At 29.9% G+C, this 23,738-nt stretch overlaps 1 protein-coding gene across 1 annotated transcript; it reads right to left on the bottom strand.

Moving 5' to 3' along the window:
* Nucleotides 1–7,618: 7,618 nt before the first annotated feature.
* Nucleotides 7,619–16,589, bottom strand: LOC117915472 (sphingomyelin phosphodiesterase 4). Its single transcript, XM_034831077.1, has 5 exons — nucleotides 16,540–16,589; nucleotides 12,402–13,965; nucleotides 9,335–9,481; nucleotides 8,616–8,732; nucleotides 7,619–8,465 (listed from the first exon to the last, which is right to left on the bottom strand). The coding sequence occupies exons 1-5, from the start codon at nucleotides 16,587–16,589 to the stop codon at nucleotides 7,866–7,868; spliced, it is 2,478 nt and encodes an 825-aa protein (XP_034686968.1). The 3' UTR covers nucleotides 7,619–7,865.
* Between the last annotated feature and the right edge of the window lie 7,149 nt (nucleotides 16,590–23,738).

Here is a 23,738-nt window from a genome sequence, read left to right on the forward strand (position 1 = left end):
TACTTTTTCTTTTCAATCCAAATAGAAATTTATAGACTAAGAAAAAATTGGAAGCTCTACCCATTAAAATTCATTAAAATTAAATAAAAATTTTACTAAATTATTTTATTTGTGATAGTTGAAATGGATATTGGATAAATCATTATTTTTATTTTTATTTTTTCCCAATAGAAGCATGGACTAAAATTATAAAGTTACATGGACCTAATATCCATGTAATCTTGGTAGGCTTTCTTGTATACTAGATACCCTTTTTTTTTCACATATATTTTCTTCTTTTTTTAATGAAAAAAAAAAAAGCAAAATAAATAGGAGTTAGATGAGTAATTATCTCCTATCAGCATAACTTGAGGTTTTTTTTTTTTTTTTTGACCAAATTTATAAAGGGTATTTCAATTATACGAAATCTACAAAAAAAAAAAAAGAATTTAGTTTTAGTCTTGAAATGTACAATAGTCATCTTGCTTGATTTCATACGTTTTTTAATGGTTAAGAATATCATGGCGATGTGTTTATTGATATTTACTTAGCATTCCCACTATATATGTATTGTTAGTGGAAAATTGATTGTCTAGTAGGATAACACTGATAGAGGGTCGAATGAGTAATATTTAAATATTATAATTAGGGATTGAAAATCTTAACCTAATTTAAACAAAGAGTGAGAATTAAGTTTTATTGAAACAATTAACTCCTATAGTATATTATGAATAGGTAATAGAACATGTCCACACAAGAGACAAAAATGGAAGTGAGTATTTGGATTTTTAATAATTTTATAGTTGAAGTCCCTTCATAGTTACTTCAAGGATGTCTTCGATCAGTTTTGCATGTTTGCAGGTTAAATATATTATATAAGGCCTAAGCATTGGCTTCACTACTTTCATTATTTAATTTGTCTCACGCAGCCTTAAGTTTAAGTTTTTCAATAGATTTTCCAAAAATGTCTAATTTCAATGGGGTCCTTATCCAAATTTTATTGAATTCCAAACCCTTTCACCTTACATTTTTATAAAAAAAATTTCATTTGAGTCTTCCACTAGGGATAGTTACTCCTATCAAAATATGATGAATTATTAATGAAAGCACCCACCTTTGGTTGTTCAATTTTGGATTAGTAGGATCGAGAAAAATATCAAAATTTTAATTAAAAAGCCTATTGTAATACTAGTTGAAAATTTGATTATCTAGTAGGATAACACTCAAAAGAAAGTGAATGGGCGATATTTAAATATTGTAATATACAAATTGAAAATCTTAATAAGTAAAGAGTGGGAATTAAATCTTATTAAAATAATTAAGTTCTTTAGGATATTATGAATAACCAATAGAATACATCCACGTAAGAGGCAAACGAATTTACATGGAAAATCTCTACACCAACTATAAAAACAAAAAATCAGGGGGTCTAAAACCTCTAATATAACAATCTAAAATCAAGATACATGTATTTACCTCATCACCTATCATAGAAACTTACTCTTTGGTATTTATATTGTAATTCATATCTGTGACACAATACCTCTAATGCTTTAGTGGATTTGCCTTACTCATTGAGGGGATGCAAGTCTTTTTAATAATTAAGAGATCGAATCTATGAACCTTGAGAGCTTAGGAAATGATAGAGTAAGTCAAGGATTTTTTTTTTCTTGTGAAAGCATCGGATTTTAAAATGTATATATATAGGTTTTTTTAAACCTCACGTGTCAAAATCAAATTTTTAATTAATTAAAAGAAATCGTGAATTTCAAAAAGCAACACTACCAAAACATGGCAGCATTGAAATGATAGTTTGAGCGGATTTAACCACCGCTTGAGTGCCTCGAGCACTTATTTAAGAGCTTGAAGGGTGGTTCTAGTGCTTGGGCACTTTGGCTAGCACTAGAGCAGTCTTATTTGATCAAAAATCAAAATAAAGCAATTTTAAACCAATTTTGTGAAATTGATCAAATTCATATCCTTTGAGAACCTAACTCGCTTCTAACAACCCTTTTTAAACTTACCTATGACAATCGAACTGAATGATCAACAAGCTCGAGTCTTCAATAGAGAGTAAGTTACATTTAAAAAATGTTTTTACACCAAAATAAAAAGAAATAAAATTACCAATACATAAAATATCTTAACAATTAGGTATTGTACAAACCCAAGCATACATTAAAATCTCGTGTGACTAAATTATCTTCTATCACTTAACATTATCATAATTAAGAATATTGTAGCAATTACTTAATTAATCAAATATTACTTTAAAATGACATCAAAATTTTTTACTAAATTTTATTTTAATTATGTATAAGTAGTGTTTACGTATATACTAATTTTAGGCATACTTACAATAACTTAAATGTCCAAACTTATCAAGCATATATCTAATAGATAAATGTTATCCAAACAGTAAATCATATTAACATAAAACTAAGAGGGTGTTTGGTAAAACTTAATACTTATTATTTAATAATTTAAGTTGACTTTAAGTTAAATTATATTTTAGTTATTGACTTAAAACTTGTTATTTCATTCTTATTTAAGGTATTAAGGTTATTTGATAAAATAACTTAAAATTTATTTTAAATTATCAAATTAACATATTTATCCTTATAAATTCTAACTAGAGCAAAGGAGGTTGAGTAATAGTAGGTAATTAAGACAAAATGGGATAAAAATGTGAGAATAAATTAATTATTTTTAATTATTATTTAAAATTATTTTTTACTTTAAGTCATATATTAAGTTATTTTATCATATATATACTTAATTTACTTAATGAATTAAATTAAACTAACGATTGGTTCACCAAACCCGTGATAAGTGATATGCTTAAAAAAAATTCAATAACATTAAATGGATTAAATTTTTATCATTAAAAAAATGAACTATAAATTTTTCTATGGTCATTCATACCCCCTGTCATAAAATTGGGTCAACAACTTTTTCAAATGGAGATGTTTACTATAGTTTGTCTTGAATAAATAAATAAATAGGAGAATAACAATCCTTGTCTATGGTGTTATCAAATGACCGTCATTGGAATGATGGAAAATCGTTATTTTTCTTGTACGCTTCTTCTGAGTATAGTTGTCCAACTGCCGGTTCGTTTGACCAAAAAAAATTTGTTATACAAAATAATTCAAAAAATTTCGTATTTTATGTTAAATGTAATGCACATGGAATTTGTATTTTCAAAAACGAAATTTATTTTTTGAAAAGATGAATTCCATTTAAAAAGAAAAATTCAGTATAAGAATTTACTAAAATTTAATACTTATTATTTAATAATTTAAGTTAATTTTAAATTAAATTATATTTAATTTATTATTTTAAAATTTATTACTTAATTTTTGTTTTAAATATTAAGATTGTTTGATAATGTTAATTTAAAATTTATTTTAAATCAATAAATTGATATATTTGTCTTTATAAAGTATATAATTAGGATAAATGATGTTAAATAATAATAGAGATTATAGAGGTAATTAAAATAAATAAGGATAAAAAAGTAAAATAAAGATTAAACTTAAAATTAAATTAATTATTTTTATTTATTAGTAAAAGTTATTTTTAACTTTAAATCATTTTATTTAATATATTTAATAATTTAAATTAAACTATTCAAAAACTTAGTATGGAAAAATAAGTTTATTAAGATGAGTTAATATTTTTATATTCAAGTGGATATTTTTATATTAAAATTAGCAGGGGAATTTATTATTATTTTTATTTTTTAAAATATTTTTATATAGAAAAAAAAATAATTTATTTTTCATATTGAGCTTATTTTTTTAAAATATGAATTCAATGTTATGACGTGTCATTTTAGACTAATTTTTAATTTTATATTTAAACGGGTTTCATGAAACAAAAAGAAAATAGAGGATTTACATTTATTTATAAAATTGAAAAAAAAATAATTTATTTGCAATGCAAAAAAAAAAAAAAATCAGAATTTTATTAAAAAATTTATTTTTAAAATAAATCATTTGTAATTTGGTTTTCCCGTTTGAAGAAGCAAAGAGTTGACTGGGAGGGAATTGGCTGGCGTGTCAATTGGCTGAACAGGAAAACGTCCTTTACCAACCATTCTTCTCGTCTCCTCAAAAGTCATCCTCAACCCACAACTGAAATTCAACCACAGACAGCCCTACCATGAACCGTCACAAAATCACCCAATTCCTATTAAATATTTTTTTAAATACTAAAAAAAAAACGTGGGAAAAATTTAGATTCCCTTATTTAATTTAATAATAATAAAAAATAAAAAAACACAAAGCTCCAAAAACTCGAAGCAACTTTTTCCTATATCAATCTCACTAGCAAACAATTTTACTTATATCCGAGGTATAATAAGTGATGACATTTTTATAATGTTTAAATAACAATTGACAAGTCATTTGTGCTTGAGCTTTTGCTTCTTTGGATCGTTCATAGAGATTATAAATAACATGCAATCATGGAAACAAAAACCCTGGATCTATAACACCTTTATTTGTGTTTAAAAGTGTTTCTATTAGTGCGAAAATATTTTCTTTGAAAATATTTTTAAAAAATTCATCTATTGAAGTACTTTTGGAGAAAATATTATAAATAATTTTTTTAATATAATAAGAGTGTATTTGATAGTAATTTTAAAAAGTGCAAAAAATTTTAAATATTATAAAAATTAGAAACATTTCTTTTAATTACTGTCAAATGTATTTCAAGTGATTTTTAATATTTTTAAAAGTGTTTTCTAAATTGTATCAAACATCTAACTTATTTTTTAAAAACACTTCTTGAAATCACTGTTAAACGGATTCTAATATTCTCTTCTTCTACCCTCATGGCATCGGTCCGTATAGAAAGGAAAATAACATTTGAAGTAGAAAAAAGCAACACACCAAAAAATAGCCATTCGATTGGTCTTAATGAAACCCCTGGAATAAAACTTTGGTTTCAAACAACATTGGGTTTTAGGAGGGAGAAAGTAAAAACAAAAATAAAAAAATTTATTTTCTTTACCTGTTTTCCTTAATCTTCATTGAATTTCAATGGGCTCCCTATCAAAATTTTATTGAATTCCAAACCCTTTCACCTTACATTTTTATAAAAAATTTCATTTGAGTTTTTCATTAGGGATAGTTACTTCTATCAAAATATGATGAATTATTAATGGAAGCACCCGCCTTTGGTTGTTCAATATTGGATTAGTATGATTGAGAAAAAATATTAGAATTTTAATTAAAAAGTCTACTCTAATACTAGTTGAAAACCTGATTATCTAGTAGGATAACTAGGAATGGCAACGGGGCGGGTTCAGAATGGGTCGCCCCCATCCCAACATCGCCCCATTTATTCAAAATAATTCTCATCCCCATCCCATTTAAAAAATTAAATGGGACGGGGCAAGGTATGATAAATTCTCATGCCCGCCTCGCCCCAACCCGTTTAACTTTTTTTTTTAATTTTAATTTTTAAAAAATATATTTAATTACATTAAAATAAATATATTTATACATAATTAAATTATTATATTTTTATAACTTATTTTAATAAAAATATTTTTTATTATCTATATATTAAAAATAGTAAAATAAAAATTAAATTAATTTAATTTTAAAATTTAAATTTAATTTAATTTTAAAATTAATTTTATATATAATCGGGGCGGGACAAGGCAATTCCTGAACCCGTTCTGGGTTTTAAAAAAAAAATCACAAACTCGTCCCAAACCCGTCTCAAACCAATTTATTAAAATTGAATCACGTCCCATTAGAGACGGGACGAGACGGGTACTCGAAAAAACCCGCCCCATTGTCATTCCTAAAGATAACACCCAAAGGAAGGTGAATGAGTGATATTTAAAAATTGTAATATACGAATTGAAAATCTTAACCCAATTTAATCAAAGAGTGGGAATTAAATCTTATTAAAATAATTAAGTTTTATAGAATATTATGAATAGACAATAGAATACATCCACTTAAGAGACGAACAAATTTACATGAAAACCCTCTACACCAATCATAGAGATAAAAAATCAGGGGTCTAAGACCTCTAATATAACAATATGAAATCAAAATACACATATTTACCTCATCACTTATCATAAAGACTTAGTCTTTAATATTTATATTGTGATCCATATCTATGACATAATACCTCTAATGCTTTAGTAGATTCGTCTTACCCTTTAAGGGATGCAAGTCTTTTTAACAACCCGGAGATCGAATCTACAAACCTTGAGAGTTTAGGAAATTATAGAGCAAGTTAAGGTTTTTTTTCTTGTGGAAGCATCGGATTCTAAAATGAATTTAGAATATATATATAGGTTTTTTTTAAACCTTAGGGATCGAAATTAGATTTTTAATTAATTAAAAAAATCATGAATTTCAAAAAGCTTCACTACCAAAACATGGTAGCATTTGAATGATTGTTTGAGTGGACTTAACTGCCGCTTGAGCGCCTCGAGTGCTTATTTAAGAGCTTGAACGATGGTTCTAGTGATTAAGCACTTTGGCCAATAAAGTATTCCTATTTTATAAAAAATAAAAATAAAGCAATTTTAAACTTTCCCTATTTGGTTACCATGTGAACCTATTTTAACATGAATAATTATCAAATCATATTTGAACCTATTTTAATAAAGAAAATATTAAATTATCGAATCAATATCTGTTAAACTTTTCATCTAAATTGTTGAATATGAATAATCTAATCCAAGCAGTTGGATGGAAGTATAAATAAATAAAAGTAGTATTCCAAGTTCACACGTGAATCAGACTTTAATAAAAAGATACGCATCTCAAAGAAACCTTTTGGTTACCATGTGAAGTGCAGGCACACTTCAGTATACAAGTTTCCAAGGAAACCAAATTAGGCCTTTACAGTTTTAAAGAGAACAGTCCACCCACCAACTCCAAAACCCAATTCTCCTATTTTCTTGAAACCGCTGGAAAGACAAACCACCTGGTTTATCTTTCAACTAACAGAGCTTTGATAAGATCCCATCAAAATATCACCAAAGAAGGTAAAAATTCAGAAATTTGCAGAGCCACATCAATGCCCAGTTCCCATTGGAGAGCCCCACAATAACAGGTCGAATGTACCAGGGGGTTGGCCTTGTAAAAAGAGCTTGTAGTTCTGGCCAACGCACTGCCAACTCTTCCCAGTCCCTGAATCTTCTATCTTATTTCTTGAGATATTCAAGTTTTCATCAGCATCGGAATCATCATCATCAATAACCTGACTCTTACCTTCATCCAGATTGACTGCTTTCTCAACGCAGTACTTTGACACTGGACCGTGCACATTTTTAACTTCCAACAATTGCATCATGAAAGCATCACATAAAACATAAATTTAAATATTGCACAGCAAAAAAAAAAAAAAAAAAAACCATCTAGAACGTCCAAACTACTAAAGATGATAGCATTACCCTCCGAAGCAGTGGACCAAAATACAGAACCGAACCAAGAACCATACATATCTATAGTCAGGAACAATTTCTCATGCTAGTTTTTTATTTTTAGCCAACAAGACATTTCTGTCAAGCTACTGTGAGACAATGCATATACAGCTAATAGAGACAAACATCATGGGCAGAAAGAACAAATAACGATGAAAATAAGGAATTGAAGACTAGTGAACTGAAACAGAATTACAAAAAAAAAAAACTTGAAATTTTGCTATTGATTGGATCACATGCTTAATTACAAGACCAACAAAACTCAATGCAAAAAACCCTTGTAAAAGACAATCTCTCCTTCATTCACCATCAACCTTTTCTTTTTTTTTTTCTTTGGTACTTCATCTTTTTTTTTTTTCCTTTACTTGAATCTATATAAAACCCCCTTTTTCCTTTTCTTTTTTTTTTTTTTGGTTTTTTTCTACACACTGTGGAAGCAGAAAACCCTTTTTAATACACTGAACAGAGCAGACAAAAGCAAAACCATTACAACTTTCTTGGAGGCTAACATCCTCAGGTTCACCCTCAGACCATATTTTCTCATTAATCCTGCTACTGCCACGCCCCACATTAGAAGCCATGAACCAATAGAACACCACACCATCTTCATGGTCTCTATGGGGCCACAAACATCACCAGACACCTCCACATAGGACCATGTAGAAGTTAAGTGATTGTTCTCCCCTGGGCTTAGCCCAAGATTCTCATTCAGCCAATCTGACAACCGTACTAGTAGTTTTGCAAGCCATGCAACCTCATCATCAGAGATGGGCCTCTTCATCCAGTCACCCTTGTATCTGACATCAGCCAATGTGCAGCTGCCAACTCTTCTAGGCTTAAATATTTCGTCCCGTGATTGCTGACACTGTCTCACTCCTGGTGTCACCAACATGGGCTTTATAATATGGCCACCAAACAAGCAGCTTACCTGGGCTTTTAGAGAATCTATACATTGAAGGTTGTTGGCAAGATTATCACCAGAAATGGTTTGCAACTCTGACTCTGCACGCAATATAAACAACTGCAGTAACAGAAGTAAGATCCTTGGATTAGATCCCCATGAAATTAACAAGATGTGTGTGTGTGTGAACTGTGAAGGCATATGGGGGTAAAAGGGAACCCACTATTCCAAGGGAAAAATACTAAACATTATTCAAAAGAAAATATAAACCTGAAATAACTGCTGTCCACCATCTTCTCCATCACTAAAAAGGCGCAAATCTTTGTTCCAATTCTCATGCAAGAAGGAACCATCAGCATCACTCTCACATAAGCCATCCTCCCAATCCTAATATCAAAATAATAAAAGAAACAACACAGACTAGTTAGACAATTAGATACAATCATTAACAATAAATAAGGTGCAAATTGCAGTAAGATCCTAGCAATAGGAACCATCATAGAGAATGCCAGACTAAAAGATTAACTCAACATATGAGTATATAAGAAGGTAGAGGTGGCATTAATTGGATCCAAGACGAGGGTAAAGTCATCCAGGATGTCTCATCCACGTAGACCAAAAACATATGAATGTGTTCCTGTACATAGTAGTAAGGACAGAGGAGTATCTAATTCAAGTTGAAACTGTTGGAAAGACAAGAAAAGAACAGATTTGAATGACAAAACCCAACCAAGGCAGCAAGTAGGCACAGTTATACACGCTTTGTTGAACTGGGTTGAGTACAAATGGAAGTTAATATTTGGTTCAGAATGACAATGAAGTTGTTAATATTTTGATTGCCTCTTGAAAGTGTATTACGCTGTATGCTTTAGAAATATGATCAAGTTAGAAGCACAGTCCCCAGAAGGGGCCTAAATTGTAGTTTTTCCTCTCACAAAATTAAATTGAAATAGGAAAAACAGAGGAATCAGAGGAAGAGGATAATTTACCTGCATCTGTTCACGAATTGATGGAACAAATTTACATAAACTATTAAGCATTGATTTTCCTGATCCAGCCTGTTTAGAATGAAATACAGTATCGACATTCTTTAAAAGTTCAATCAGCTCTCTTGATGATGTCAGCACATTTATAACCTGTAAGAGAAAAGGTTGACAAGTAATAGAGTTAGAGCAAAAAAGTTTGACTTATATAATATTTTAGAATAAAGATATATCCAGCCATAAAACCATTAAAAAAACATGCAGCAAATTGTCACATAAGTACTAATATGAGCAATACAATGTGCTCCTCCCTAATATCAATTCTAGCTAGATATGGGTTTAAGAGTATCTCAAATAAAAAAGATATTAATCCAGTTTCATAATTAATATATTTACCATCAAATGGAAATTAATGCACTAAAATTGATTTCCCAGCGACTTGAAAACTGATTTGATGTAACATGAGATTTGAACAAATCGAACAATATATTTCACATACATTTTGTGAACACGATCGTCAAAAACCCAAAACCATCCTCATCCTAAATATTCAGGATTGTCTATGTAAATCCTTTCCTTTCCATCTCACACCGTCTTGTTTTAGGAGTTCCAACCAGAAACAGTTTACTAGCTTTGGAAATAATTTCATCTGCTGCAATGTAGGTTAAAGGGAAATTATGAATGCATTGCAAAAACTTAAGCATGCCTGTCTAGAAGCCAAGAATCCCTACAACCCAATCTTTGCAACTTATACTCACTTTGACAGGGTATAAACATTGCTAAATCACCATAAATAGCAAGCTTTTGATGGGCTATTTTTCCACTTGAATCTGCTTAAGTGCTTTCAGTTTCAACAGATAACCATCTTTTCTATAAAACATTGCACATGCCCCAATGATGGCATTTTCCTCAGATGCAGTGTGCACTACTATTTTCACAAATTGACCTTATGTGGATTCTATATGCTCAAACACTCAATTGGAAGTCCTACTATGATCCCATATTCAAGCATCACACGCTCTTTTTACATAGAAATTGCAATTCAGGATTCTCTAGATTGGACCCTATGTTATTAAAGGTGAGCTTAGACCCTATTGAAATTATAAAAAACAAAAGAAAAGGGAGTCTAAGTCACTCACTCCTTTCCTTGAGGTGGGTGCCTGGCTGAGGCTCCACTACTGGCAGCAAAACCAGACCTTAAGCAAGCAAACACCCACCTCAAGGAAAGGAGTGAGTGACTTAGACTCCCTTTTCTTTTGTTTTTTATAATTTCAATATATCCATTTTGTATTTTCAGATACAGACCACGATGAAGGCTTTTTTATTTCTATTTTTTGTGCTTTTTTTCCTTTCTTTATTAAAACTTCTAAATTAAGGCAAAACAATGTCAGTTTGTAGGGCTTATTCAAGAAAAAAAAAACCAAAAACAACATTGGTTTTATTCCTCCCTGTATAAGCTCACCTACCCACCTCCAAAAAACAAACACTCGTTTTAGGGCTGATTCCATGAAGAAGAATAAGACGAAGAGGAAGCACATGTACCTGGTTGTGGCTCCACTCTACCACAGCATAGCAGTAGCCCCTCTTTGCAGGTTTTTTTTTGGTTGCTGTTGATAATCCCAAACTGAAAACTGTTTTTTTTTAACTGATTTTTTTACTTTTAGGTTTTAAAAAACAGATTTTATTTTTCTTAGAGCTGAATTTTATTGTTTGTTTTTGTTAAAACTAATATTTTTGTTTTTATGATACTGATTTTATTTTACTTTTAACTGACTCTGTTATTGTTTGTTTTGTTTTGGTTTTCATTTTCCTTCTTAATCTTTAAAAAGCTTTATGTTGATGTTTGAAATGGTGCATCATGTTAGGTGATATATAGATATATAATAAATTTTAGTATGTTTAAATTAGCAATATTTTTATAGAAATTGCACATTGCACCTTACTTCAAACAGGCAGGCCTTGGGTTGTGCCTAGGCTCTGGGAGGAGATCCTTTTTTTTTATAGGTTTAAGAACAATTGCATTAATAGCACCTACTGAAGGATGCACATAAGTATACATGTATGCATACAAGGTGCCAAAGGTCTAGGCTCTAGGAGATCTCTGCACCTTAATACGCCTTGTCCCTTTCAAAAATAGGCTGGACCAAGACCAAGCTATGGTCAACTGATGTTCAAAGCAAACTACATGACCGGCCAACAAGTTAGACACAATACAATGCTAAAAGGGCCTAGGACACTTTTTAGGCTAACCGCATACTCATTCCAGAGTTATTAGTAGTTCATGCTTACATTTTGGACACATGTTGACAGACAGGTAAAACCATAAAACATTATATGATCTATTTGTTATGGTCATTTTACTTGGTACAAACACAAATACCTTCCTTACCACCGCACAATTTATACTTGGCATAAATGAAATCTCTGACTAAGTTAATTGCATTTACTTTATGTGCCAAATTAATTTTATTTAGTTGTGCCACATTCTTACTCCATAAAAAACTGGCGCATGAACAAATCTCACTCTCATCCATAAATTCTTTGTTGAAGAAATGATCATATGCATGTGCAACATGTCTTATATAAAAGAGGAACACGCAATAAAAAAGTACCACACCCTAAACAGATGGCATCACTAGAATATCCTCAATCCAGGCGATCCCATGTTAAAAGTCATGATTCAGAGTGCTACAATTTTATCTCTTAGACAAGATTGAATCATCGGCATTTGGTAAAACTTAACACTCAATTACTTAAATTATGCTTAAGTTGTTGAATTAACACTTATTACTTAGTTCTTCCTCCAGCCATTTTTTATGATATTAAGTTGTTTTACACTACACACTTAATGTGTTTAATGGCTTAAAATGGCTTAAATTCGGTCATTAAAAGTCATATCTCTAGATGTCTACAATATGGCCTTCCAAAGATATCCCAAGCTTTTAGATTAAATAAAGGAAAAAAGTGATCATGCAATGCACGTAAATCCCAATAATATTAAACTGGTTTTAAATAATTCAGACACACAAACCACCCGAATCAAAAGAGAAGGATAACTGGATAAGAAACAGACCTTCAATACCATCTGGATTATTAGCACTCCATCTGTGTGGAGGAACTTGTGTGCAAATCCAATAAAATGCATAACCAAGGAATTGTAGAACAGATAATTGGATAAAACATAGCCTTGCCATGAAGATGAGTATCCACAAGCTTGAGACTGTGGAACTTCCTTTGTTGAAATCTTAGCAGGTTTGTCCCCAATTGCATCAAGTTCCGAAAAATCATCCAAGTTGATCATCCAAGGTTCCATGTAACTAACCCACACAGAAAGAACCTGGGACACGTTCTTCATAGAAACCCCCATTGGGGAAAACAAAAACGTCCTCAATATGAACCTGTATACAGGCCTCTGGATCAAGGAGTTCCAAGACACTAGACATGTGGAAACACCTGTAACCTCTCTTGTCTTGACAACATCAACTGGACCTGAAACTTTCCACCTTGGACTCCCACCATATTCAACCAAATCAGACCCACCAGTGACTGCACCCGCACTCAAATTCAAATACTTCACAAACAACTTCACCACTTCTCCCAACCCAGAAGTTGGAGGTGTCTCACCCAGCACCGATCGAAATGGAAAGGACACCCGAAATGATTTGCAGACATTAACAGATAACGGTGAAAAATCATTGTCTACCATCCAAAAATGTATCAAGGTATAAACCAAAAATTCAGCTTGTAACAGAGCAGAACCATCATAAATTGTCGAGTAATGAAGTAGTGAGCTCCGGTAAGGTTGATGAGCAGTCAAATCATATATAGGCACAAATGCACGAAGATAAGCATAAAGAAGACGCACATATAAATTACACTCAGTCTTTTGCTCTGATCCACGCTTAGCACTCACAAATCCTGGAATTGACGAGGTCCAATTCTCCAACCTAAATCTCCTACTCTTCCGAACAGCAATTTCTCTTGAATTCTCAGAATTTCCTTTGCAAACAGGGTAATATGAGAACCAAAACATGTAATACTCAAACACGTTCAACTGAATTTGAAATGAGGTACCCTTAACGGAATCTTCCTTAACCCTGCCTTTGAATAATGGACACAAATCGGGTAAAATACGACAATCCCTGTTGCTTTGAAGCACGAAACGAACCCACTCCGGTAACCGCTCGACGGGGAACACATATTTGACGAGAGATTGGCGATCCACGGCGGAGATGGATTGCATCAAGACACTGTCAGGGGAGAGAAGGTTGAAAACCCTAGAGGCGAAATCGCGATCGTTGGATGCAAAGACGGCGTCGATCCAGCCGTTGGGTGAATTGGGGTTTTGAGGAGAAGAGTCATCGAAGCCGAAGAGCTTGCAAATTAGGGTTGGGAATGCGATGGAGAAGAAGTGACGGGACTGGTCGGGGTTGTGGTGGTGGAGGAAGGAGTCGACGGCAGCGCAGGCGGCGGAGATTTGGGGCGGCGATGAGGCGGCGAGGATTGTGGAGGCGAGGGATTGGGACTTTGATTGGGGATCAGTGGTGTAGGAGTGAGGAAGCATGATTGGTGATTCGGAGTGAGCTAGGGTTTTGGAGGTTTTGAAGTTTTTGAATGTCAGGCTAAGCAAATGGCGCCTTTTTATGTTGGAAAAATCAGAAACAAGCTTGAGGAGAAAGTCTGGAAGGGGCTACGTGGCAGCTGACGTGGGGCCTGTGATCAAGACTGGGCACCGCCAGACTGGGCAAGTGCCAGCGGTGCCGCCCTTTCAGCTCCCACCCAAATATAAAAAGATAAAAAATAATTTTCTTTAAATTACGTATAAAAACTGGCACCATAATCTCAATTAAATATTAAATATTACCCATTTAAAAATTAATTAATTTTAATCACTCACTCACATCAATACACAATACACGTTACACTTCTTTTACAATGATTTTTTTTTTTTAATAATCAAATAAAAGTTAAAGCAACCTTCAATAAATACAATTTTCTTTGAAGGAATTTTTTACACATAATATGAATTATATGTTGTAATGATTTAATTAAAATTAATTGAAATTGAAATTTAAAAAATATTTTAATAAATCGATTTATAAACTTAATTTAATTTTAAATTATTAAAAATTATATTTTGTCTAACACCCTTTAATGAAAGACCTACTCGTTTCACTCATTTTCCTTTCATTTATTGTCAAAAGACGTCTTTTTCAATATTCAATGGTTCCATCTACTAATTAATACAAACATGTCTTAATATGGAATTTGGTCCAATTACATAACATAGGAAGTTTCGTGGTCACAAGGAAATGATTGAAAATATAGGAAAGCATTAAGTTATAAAATAGTGTATACATCAAAATTAGAAAAAAGAGACAAAGGAAGGGAAAAATACCAAAAAAAAAAAACTTAAATATAATTAATGAATCAATGAAATTTTTTCCTTAAGGGAATTAATTTGAATTGGATAAGTAGGAAGAAATTCAATATACTAATATGATATCCCATGGTAAACCTACCCTCAATTAATGTAGATCGACCGCCTCATTAAAAGTATGGTATAAGGTTGTACCATTATTAAAAATTCTCCCAAAATATTATATAAAATAGTGACATTGATTCCATTTCTTTATGTAACTAAAAAAATAAGGATAGACAATACAAAAAAAAAGAGAATAAGAACACATAAATTTATGTGAAAAACCTTAAATTAGAAAAATAAAATATTCACTATATCAAACATTTGTACAAAATGGGAGAGATGCAAGCGAATTTTTAGGGATCTATGATGACAATGGAGGGAATATATATATTGGATGACGTATAAGAATTTTCTTATTCCCTGTTCATGGTTTTTCTTATATAGGGTTTTCCTTATAAATTTATACGTTCTTATTCTGTTTTTTTATATTGTCTATTCCTATTTTCCATAACACTTTCCTCTTTTGTGAAAAAAAATATATATTAACCCTTAAACAATTTCATGCTTTGAATTATATTCATTTTCAAGACACCTCTTCATCTTAAAGATAATCTAATGATAGTGTATTGAAAAGGATGTATATGACAAGATGTAGATATTTAGGATATTATTTTTAATGGAGAAAGATATCCCAAAATATTATATTTAATAGATCATATTATTGTATGTTCATGATAACACATCCTAATATTTGTTCTTTTTTTAAATAAAAATAAATATTATATCCTAATATTTAATATTAATTAAAAATATGAAAGCTCTCTTTTTAAATCTCTTCACAGTGGAAAATTCTAAACCACTAAGCCCACAGGCGGTTTTGGTAACAATATGCCCAACGGCCCATGGTTCTCAGCCAAACCAAGCCACATGGCCCAAAGCAATGGGCCTTCGGCTGAAGCAGATGCCAGTGGGGAGCATGTGCAAGTTTGTGATATTTAGGGAGCGTTGGTAGTCTTTAATTCAAAGCGTTTTCAATAAAAGGGCTTTTCTGGAAAGTGTTTTTTTTTTTTAAGAATCATTTATCAAATAATTTTTTAATAACCATTACAAGTTATTTTTCAAAATTTTAAAAATATTTTCTAATTTTTATTGAACATTTGAGTTTTTTTTTTTTTTAAATAATCATGATGATTTATTTTTATATAGAAAAAGAAAAACATTTGAAATAAGTTTAATGAGATTATCAACATAATTTATGAACCTTAAATTTATTTTATTTTATTTTTATTTTCATCCTTTCAATGTCAATTAAATTTTTTAAAAAATCAAACATAGGGCTTGAAATGTTACAATAGAAAGTGAGAATGAAAAATCCATTTTACAACCATTTATTAATATGTTTGGATTATATTTTAGAATACAAATAGAAATAAAAAAATTATTAGTATGAAATCAAATCCTACTTATATTACAATTTTAATTCCTCTCTTCTATGCAATATTTTCTATCTTATTTTCATTTTCATTCTCTCGTACCAAACACACTATCATAACCGGGTTTAGGCTAATGAAAATGCACATTCAAACTATATTCCAAAATGAACAAAAAAATATCAAAATTCTTTCTCTTGAATGTTCTTAATGTCCTCTGCAAGATATAATTAACATCATGCCTGTTTAGTCAATCTGTACAGGATTAAACCAAAATGTCTCACCAAGTACCTCAATAATTTGGGGTTTGTTCTTAGGTGGTCCTATGAATCTGACCTGGGGCTGCACCATAAAACCTGCCTTTGTCATTGAAAGAGATGTAACAACGTCCCATAATTGGCTTCATTATTGGAAAAAGCTTGCAAGGCTCCTATAGGGGAATTTTTTTTGTCTTATTACCATGCATGAATGGAGGACATATATGTTGCTTTTTGGGCTTGTACTTGTGTCAATTGGTCATTAAATAAATGCCCTTATCAAGGGGTCCATACTCCTCGATTAGGGGCTTTTTTTTGCCATGGTACAATAATGTTTAAAAATATATTTATTTAAAATAATATTATATCAAAAATAATTTCAAAATTCTTGTAAAAATGAACTCGGTTGTTGAAAAAACGAGTTTAATATAATAATTTTCAATGTAAAAAATGAATGGGTCAATAAAAAATGAACTCACGTTTTAAATAGATGAATTTAATGTAAAGTAAAATAAGCCATGAGAAGTGGAGTATTTTTATTTGCAAATAATTGTTTTTTTAATGATATTTTTGTTTTTGTTTTTTTTTTTTTTTTAAAAAACAAAATCCCTACAACAAGGATTGAAGTTTCTCAAAATTTGGGGTTCCATAGGATGACAAAATAAAAAGGGAGGAAAGTGCAATTCATAAAAAAAAACAAAAAAAAAACTGTTAATTTATCGCTAAGAATAGTCAATATATCATTTTTGGATAAGATGTCGTACCTTCTTACTGAAGCTTTCATTCATAACGAGTTTTTAGTTTATGACTAATGGGGTAATTGGTAAAACTTAATACTTGTTATTCGATGACTTAAGTTGACTTTAAGTTAAATTATACTTACATTATTAACTTAAAACTTATTACTTAATTTTTACTTTAAGTATTAAGTTTGTTTGATAAAATTAATTTAAAACTTATTCTATATCATCAAATTGACATATTTATCCTCATAAATTATAATTAGGGTAAAAAAAATTAAGTAAGAATGAAGGTGGTGAAGTAACAAAGGAAATCGTGAAGGTAACTAGAGCAAATAAGGGTAAAAAGATAAAATAAAGATTTACACTTTAGAATAAGTTAATTATTTTTACTTATTACTTAAAATTATTTTTTACTTTAAGTTATACCATTAAATTATTTTATCAAATACATTTATTTACTTAATGACTTAAATTAAGTTATTAAATCACTTCAAGTTATTAAGTTAATTTACCAAATACCCACTAAGATAAAATGAGTTTTGGTACCACTAATTAAACTTTTGTGAGTGATTTCTTTAACTTTGCATATGGAGTTTCTTTCTTCTACCCTTTGTGAGCCTTGTGATATAATCATTTTACCCTCTTCACATTCTTTATATTTTTTAGATGATGAATTATTATCTCAAGTACTAATATATTTCCATTAGTTTGCATTTTGTAGAAGCTAGTGAAGAGTTGTATTTTCATTTTCTTTTAGAAATTAAAGAATCTTTATAGTGGGAAGGTATTCTTCAATTTTTGTTGTCCTCTCTTGTTGGGTTGTTGTTGTTGTGGAAGAATTTTGAACTTATGCAGAATGAATGTAGTTGTTTTACCCATTGTGTTTGCTATATTCATAGGTTTGAACTATTCTCCTAAGCTATTATTCAACAACTATTATCCATGTCCTAGTAAGTGGTTTCAAAGCTAGGTTGTAATGGAGATAGCTAGTTTGGAAAATGATGAAAATGGAAGGGTTCAATTGTTGTGATAAAACTTAACAACTCAAATTAGATTGTTTGGAAGCCTATAATGGAAGATTTTCTCACCATATCTCTTGAGGGTGAAGAAGCCAAGCTCGAGCATATCTCTGACCTTGAATGTAGTTGGTATGCTTACACAAGGGTCGATTGAGCATGGGAAGCAATCATTTTATCAAGAGAGTTCAATGCCTTAGATTAAGATATGTATTAGAGTTTTAGGAAGCTATAGTTGTCTCAGCAAAAATATATTGAGAGGTTAAAAGCTAAGCAAGTTAGCTTTTCTTTTAATGGTCACTTCAAACTTTATAGGAAATGTTGTCCCACTTCAAATGAACAGAAAAAGAAAAAAGAATAAAAGTATTCCTTTCTTCTAATTTTGGGGAGTTTGATGTATGTATGGTATAGACTAGGCTAGATATAGCTCATCCAAGAAAAGAAAATTAATAGGTAATAAAATGGATCTTTAAGTACTTAAGAGATAGCTCAAACATATGTTAGTGTTTTAAAGGAGCTTAGATGGTCTTGGAAAGTTTTACAAAGACATAAATTACTATTAACATAAATGGTAGGAGAGGGAGTTGCATCATGACATTCTAAGTTACAAAAGTTGTTGCTTTATCCACAATAGAAGTTAAGTATATAGCTATCATTAAAGTAATTAAGGAGATATTGTGGTTAATCTAAGAATTAGGTTTAAAGCAAGATAAGTATGTGGTTTAATGTGACAATCGGTGCTATGAATCTAAGTAACAGTTTCATATATCATTCCTAAACCAATTAAGCTTGATAATAATATATCATTAGTTGAGGGATACAACTGAAGGAAATGTGATTCAGTTGAAGAAGATTCACACTATAAAGAATACCTCAAACATGTTGACAAAAATTGTTCCCAAAAAGAAACTTTAGTTGTGTATTAATATGATGATTTTAAACTCTCTAGGATAGAGTTATAGGTTGACATTCTTCCTTAAGATATTCGACTAAGTTTTCCAGCCCATGAAGAGTCTCGTAAGCCCATATGATGAGTTGTTCTTTATAGCAACCAAGGTTTTTTTTTTTTTCTTTTTTTTTCTTTTTTTTAGAGATGTTGAAAAAACCAAAATTATGGATGCTTTTCTAGGCATTATTCTATGGCTCAAGGGTTTAAATTAGGGTATGAAAATGAACCTTTTCTAGGTGATTCCTTCAACTTTGCATATAGAGGTTGTTTCATTAACCTTATGAAAACTCTTATAGTATAATCTCTCTACTCCTTGTATTTTTGAAATGATGGATTTTCATATCAAGTATTGATGCATTTCCACTAGTTTCCCTTGGGTAGAAAGTAGTGAGTGTTGGGATATGATATTTGGGCTTTGAGAAGCATGCCTCTAAGATTCGAAGCATAAAAGGAACATTAGAATTCAAAACTTTTGGCCCCATAAGGTGTGTTAGAAATCATACCAGGGTTTGATTGTTCCTAAACCCAATTCTTTTGTAGAAGAGATCTCAAAATTCTGAAAAGTTAGAAGTGAGACTAGGGAATTCGGAAGACAATTAGTCTAAAAAGTTAGACTTTAGTTTAGCTTAGGTTTGGTTTACTCAATATAGTTTGTTAAGTCTTAATTAATTAATTAATTATCTTTAATATACTTTAATTAATTAATTAATTAATTAACCCAATGTATAAAAACCCAAAATAATTAATCATAAATTCCTCTGCAACCTTGTGCTTTTATCAAAATATCCTTATGAACATAAATGATTAATATTTCATAAAACCTTAAAACTTTATGCCGATAAAGAATGTGAATTGGAGCAGGAACTATAGAGACCCATAGAAAAATATCGTCTCCTTCAAAATCCAAATATGAAGTTAACTAAATGTTTCGTTAAAGAAAGTCAATTGTATTATAATATTTCATGACATTACATTTAGTTGAAAATTGATTAAATCCAATTTAATTAATTTCTTAAGTCTACGACCTACTATTTAGTATATCCATTGCATACATACTCCTTATGAACTTATATTTGTAATATAATAAGGTAAAAACTACCAATATTTTAATATTACCTCTATAATCCTTTAACCTTATATCTTTTTATTTTGTGATCAATTGATATGTTCTAGTCTATAAAGGACATATGCTAAATCCCATTTAAGAATTATTACAACTTTGTAGATTTTATAATCACAAGTCCTTAAGATCACTTGAGAGATGCATTGTCTCAATCCCATGAGATATCACGAATATTTTATTAAGAATACTTGTTATCACTTACCTTAATCAACTATGACTTAATCCGTATGGAATATATAACTACCTTATTGTTTCATCCATAGGTGAAAGCCACTAAAAACCTAACATTATCTCAATGTTCACTTAAGGTTGACAGTCAATATAACATAATAGTTTGTTAAACTTATAAATAACCAATATCATAATTCACTGTAAGTTCTACTTAATATGTAACCATACATACTAGTGCATTTACTATAAAAAAAAACACATCCTAATGATCAAAATAAATCATTCCTCCAATTAAAAAATACACTATGAACCGACTATAAATATTAATTAATCAATTTGCAAAGAACTCATAATTTAGATTTTCAACATAATTTTTAATGTACCAAAGTCAAGTACGATACAATTAATACAAACACGAATGCTTATATAAATATTAATGTAAATATAAATAAAATAGTGGAAACAGAAATCATAACATACATTCATTACATTATGTCACACTTAAAATTCCATTCCAAAAATTGTATTCCCATTTTATAGAAATAGAAAATGTCTTCTCTAAGGATTTTTTTCATGTAATACCTGATCTTATTTTACTTAGATTACTTGTCATCATTGCGGGAGAATTTAGAACAGGTAAACCATTTTACTATTTTCACAGGTGTCAAGTATTTTCCAGCTCACTGAGATATTCTTTTGACAACTTTAATCCACCCCGGCACCATATCCACGCCTAAATGTCAATTAAGAGATAAAAGATGCCAAAGAGATTTGAATATGATTCATAGGAAAGAGCGAAATGCCATTCCCCTTACCAATGTTTGTTTCCAGCTTTATGGTATGTTTCCGAAGAGAAAAAGCCCTGCCGCTCCCACATCGGATGCTAATAGCAAGTCCCAAATAATATTCCAAGACCACTTCGTTTCTTGCCAACAAAGCTTCTCTCCTGTTGACTTTCCTTTTTCTTTTTCTTTTAATTTTAAATTTTTCATTAACATGCTGCTATTAAATTTGCTTACAAGGACAACAACTTCTCAATAATTATTGCTAGACCCTTCTCATGATTATAAGCCGGTTGCATCATCCATGATACATCTGCCATTTCAAAAGAAATAGACAGTCTACCATCACCCCTGTCACCTCAAAAAAAAAATATTAATTGCCGTGGCCCGTATAGAAGGTTTGTAATAATACCAGATTCTAACTTGACTCACAAGTTTTGCACTTTTTGTCTTTACTACCCTTTTACTTTATTATTATAATTTCTTTGCCTTTTTGAAATTTTCCAAATTTGTAATTTGTTCTCATCATCTCCACCCTGCACATTCCACTTATAAAAGATTCTGCAAAATTAATTAATTCAAAATATACCAACCATATTATATATGGATTATATTGATGATATTCTCAAAAGCTAAACACATGCGTTGATGTTGATTCCCTCATCAACTAATAATATTATATAAGATTGTTGTCCTTGTAGGTGGTAGCTTGCTTTATTCCAAGTACCTTTTTTTTTTTTAATGCATTATATTCAATTTAATTAATATAAGATAGAAGGCCCATGCTGATCATTTTGTTTGCAAATGGAAGACATAAAAAACCAATAATTTAAGAGGAAAGTAGAGATTTACATAGAGTTAGGGTTTGTCAAATCTACTTGGTAACTGTTCTCAAGAACAGTTTTTTATGTTGTTCAGAATGAAAAAAATAAGAATATATATTTGACAATTAAACACCGTTTCCTATTTTTTCTTTAGTTGTTTTTTGATAACATCTTTTAACTATTTTCATTTTTTTTATTTATTGTTATTTTAAAAAATTATTATATAAGCATATAGAATAATTAAAATGAAACATCTGATATAAAAATTATTTTTAAAATATATTTAAAAATATTAAAAATATGTTAAAAATATTTGAGGTTCTCAAACAAACTTTTGTTTTACAAAACATTGAAGAACAATTTTTAATTCAAAACTGTTTTAAAAAAATAGTTACCAAATAGGGTTTTGAACTCTATTTGGTAACTATATTTGAAAACAATTACAAAAAATCATTTTTAAGAACACTTTTGAAAATTATTCTATGATGTTTTGTAGGATAAAAATACGTTTGAAAACCTAAAATATTTTTAATTTATTTTTAATATTTTAAAAATAATTTTTATATTTAATGTTTTATTTTTAATTATTCTATATATTTGTATAATTATTTTTTAAAACAATCATCATAAAATAAGTTAAAATAATAAAAAATATTTTTTTAAACACTATATTTTTTTCTAAGTAATTTTTTATTGTTAAACATGTTTTTTATTTTTTTTATAACGAAAAACAGAAAACTATTTTTGAAAACCATTGTTAAACAAGCTCTAATCACCTAAGAATAAAAAATGAAAAACAATTTTTGATTGTTAAATATGTTTTTTAATTTTTTTCATTCTAAAAACCAGAAAACTATTATTGAAAACCATTTTCAAACAACCTTTTATCGACCCGATTTTTTAATCGTGGATCACGTGTTTTTGCTCTTTATCCAAATTATTGATTTAGCACTTTGAGACTTTATGATGAGACTGAGTCCAAAGCAAAGCTCTAAATTTTTTAAAACAAAGAAAAAGTTATGTCAATGAAATGGTGAATGAGAGATTATAGATTTCCCACGTCAGTTTTTTATTTTTTTTATTTTTATGTTTCAGAGATGCTGCCTCATTTAAAGCAAGACATTGTGTCAATTGTAAAGGATTACTTTATAACAAAAATCACCTCCTTTAAAAATTCATGCCCATATATGCCTTCAAAACCCACTTTACAACTCAGGCTTTGTCAACATTATCACTCAACACAAAACAATAAAGCAAAAGGCAGGAAAATTAAAAGAGACAGAACCCAAAAAAACAAAAACAAAAACAGATGAGGGTGGTTCCCACGGCAACATTAATAATAATGAAAAACATAATAATTAGAATAGTTAATATTTTGACTAACATACAACCCATCATCATATATGTCAACATACACCCACATTGAGATTGTGGTGTTGTATTTATGGGATTAGTTGTCATGTAGATATGTTTGAATTGAATTGTTTTTATTCATGATTTATTTTATTAAAAGGGTTATTAAAAATTCAGATTTAGATATCTAATCGTCATAATTTTTTTTTTTTTGTAAAAATAATATTTTTTAAAAAATTATATATAAATACTTGAAGTAATAAAGGATATTTACGTCTAAAATAGGTTACTTGATGTTAGATTTACAAATATATTGATCATATCGACCTTTTTAACC

The sequence above is a fragment of the Vitis riparia genome, chromosome 1, assembly GCF_004353265.1.
Source record: "Vitis riparia cultivar Riparia Gloire de Montpellier isolate 1030 chromosome 1, EGFV_Vit.rip_1.0, whole genome shotgun sequence".
NCBI classification, from domain to species: Eukaryota; Viridiplantae; Streptophyta; class Magnoliopsida; order Vitales; family Vitaceae; genus Vitis; species Vitis riparia.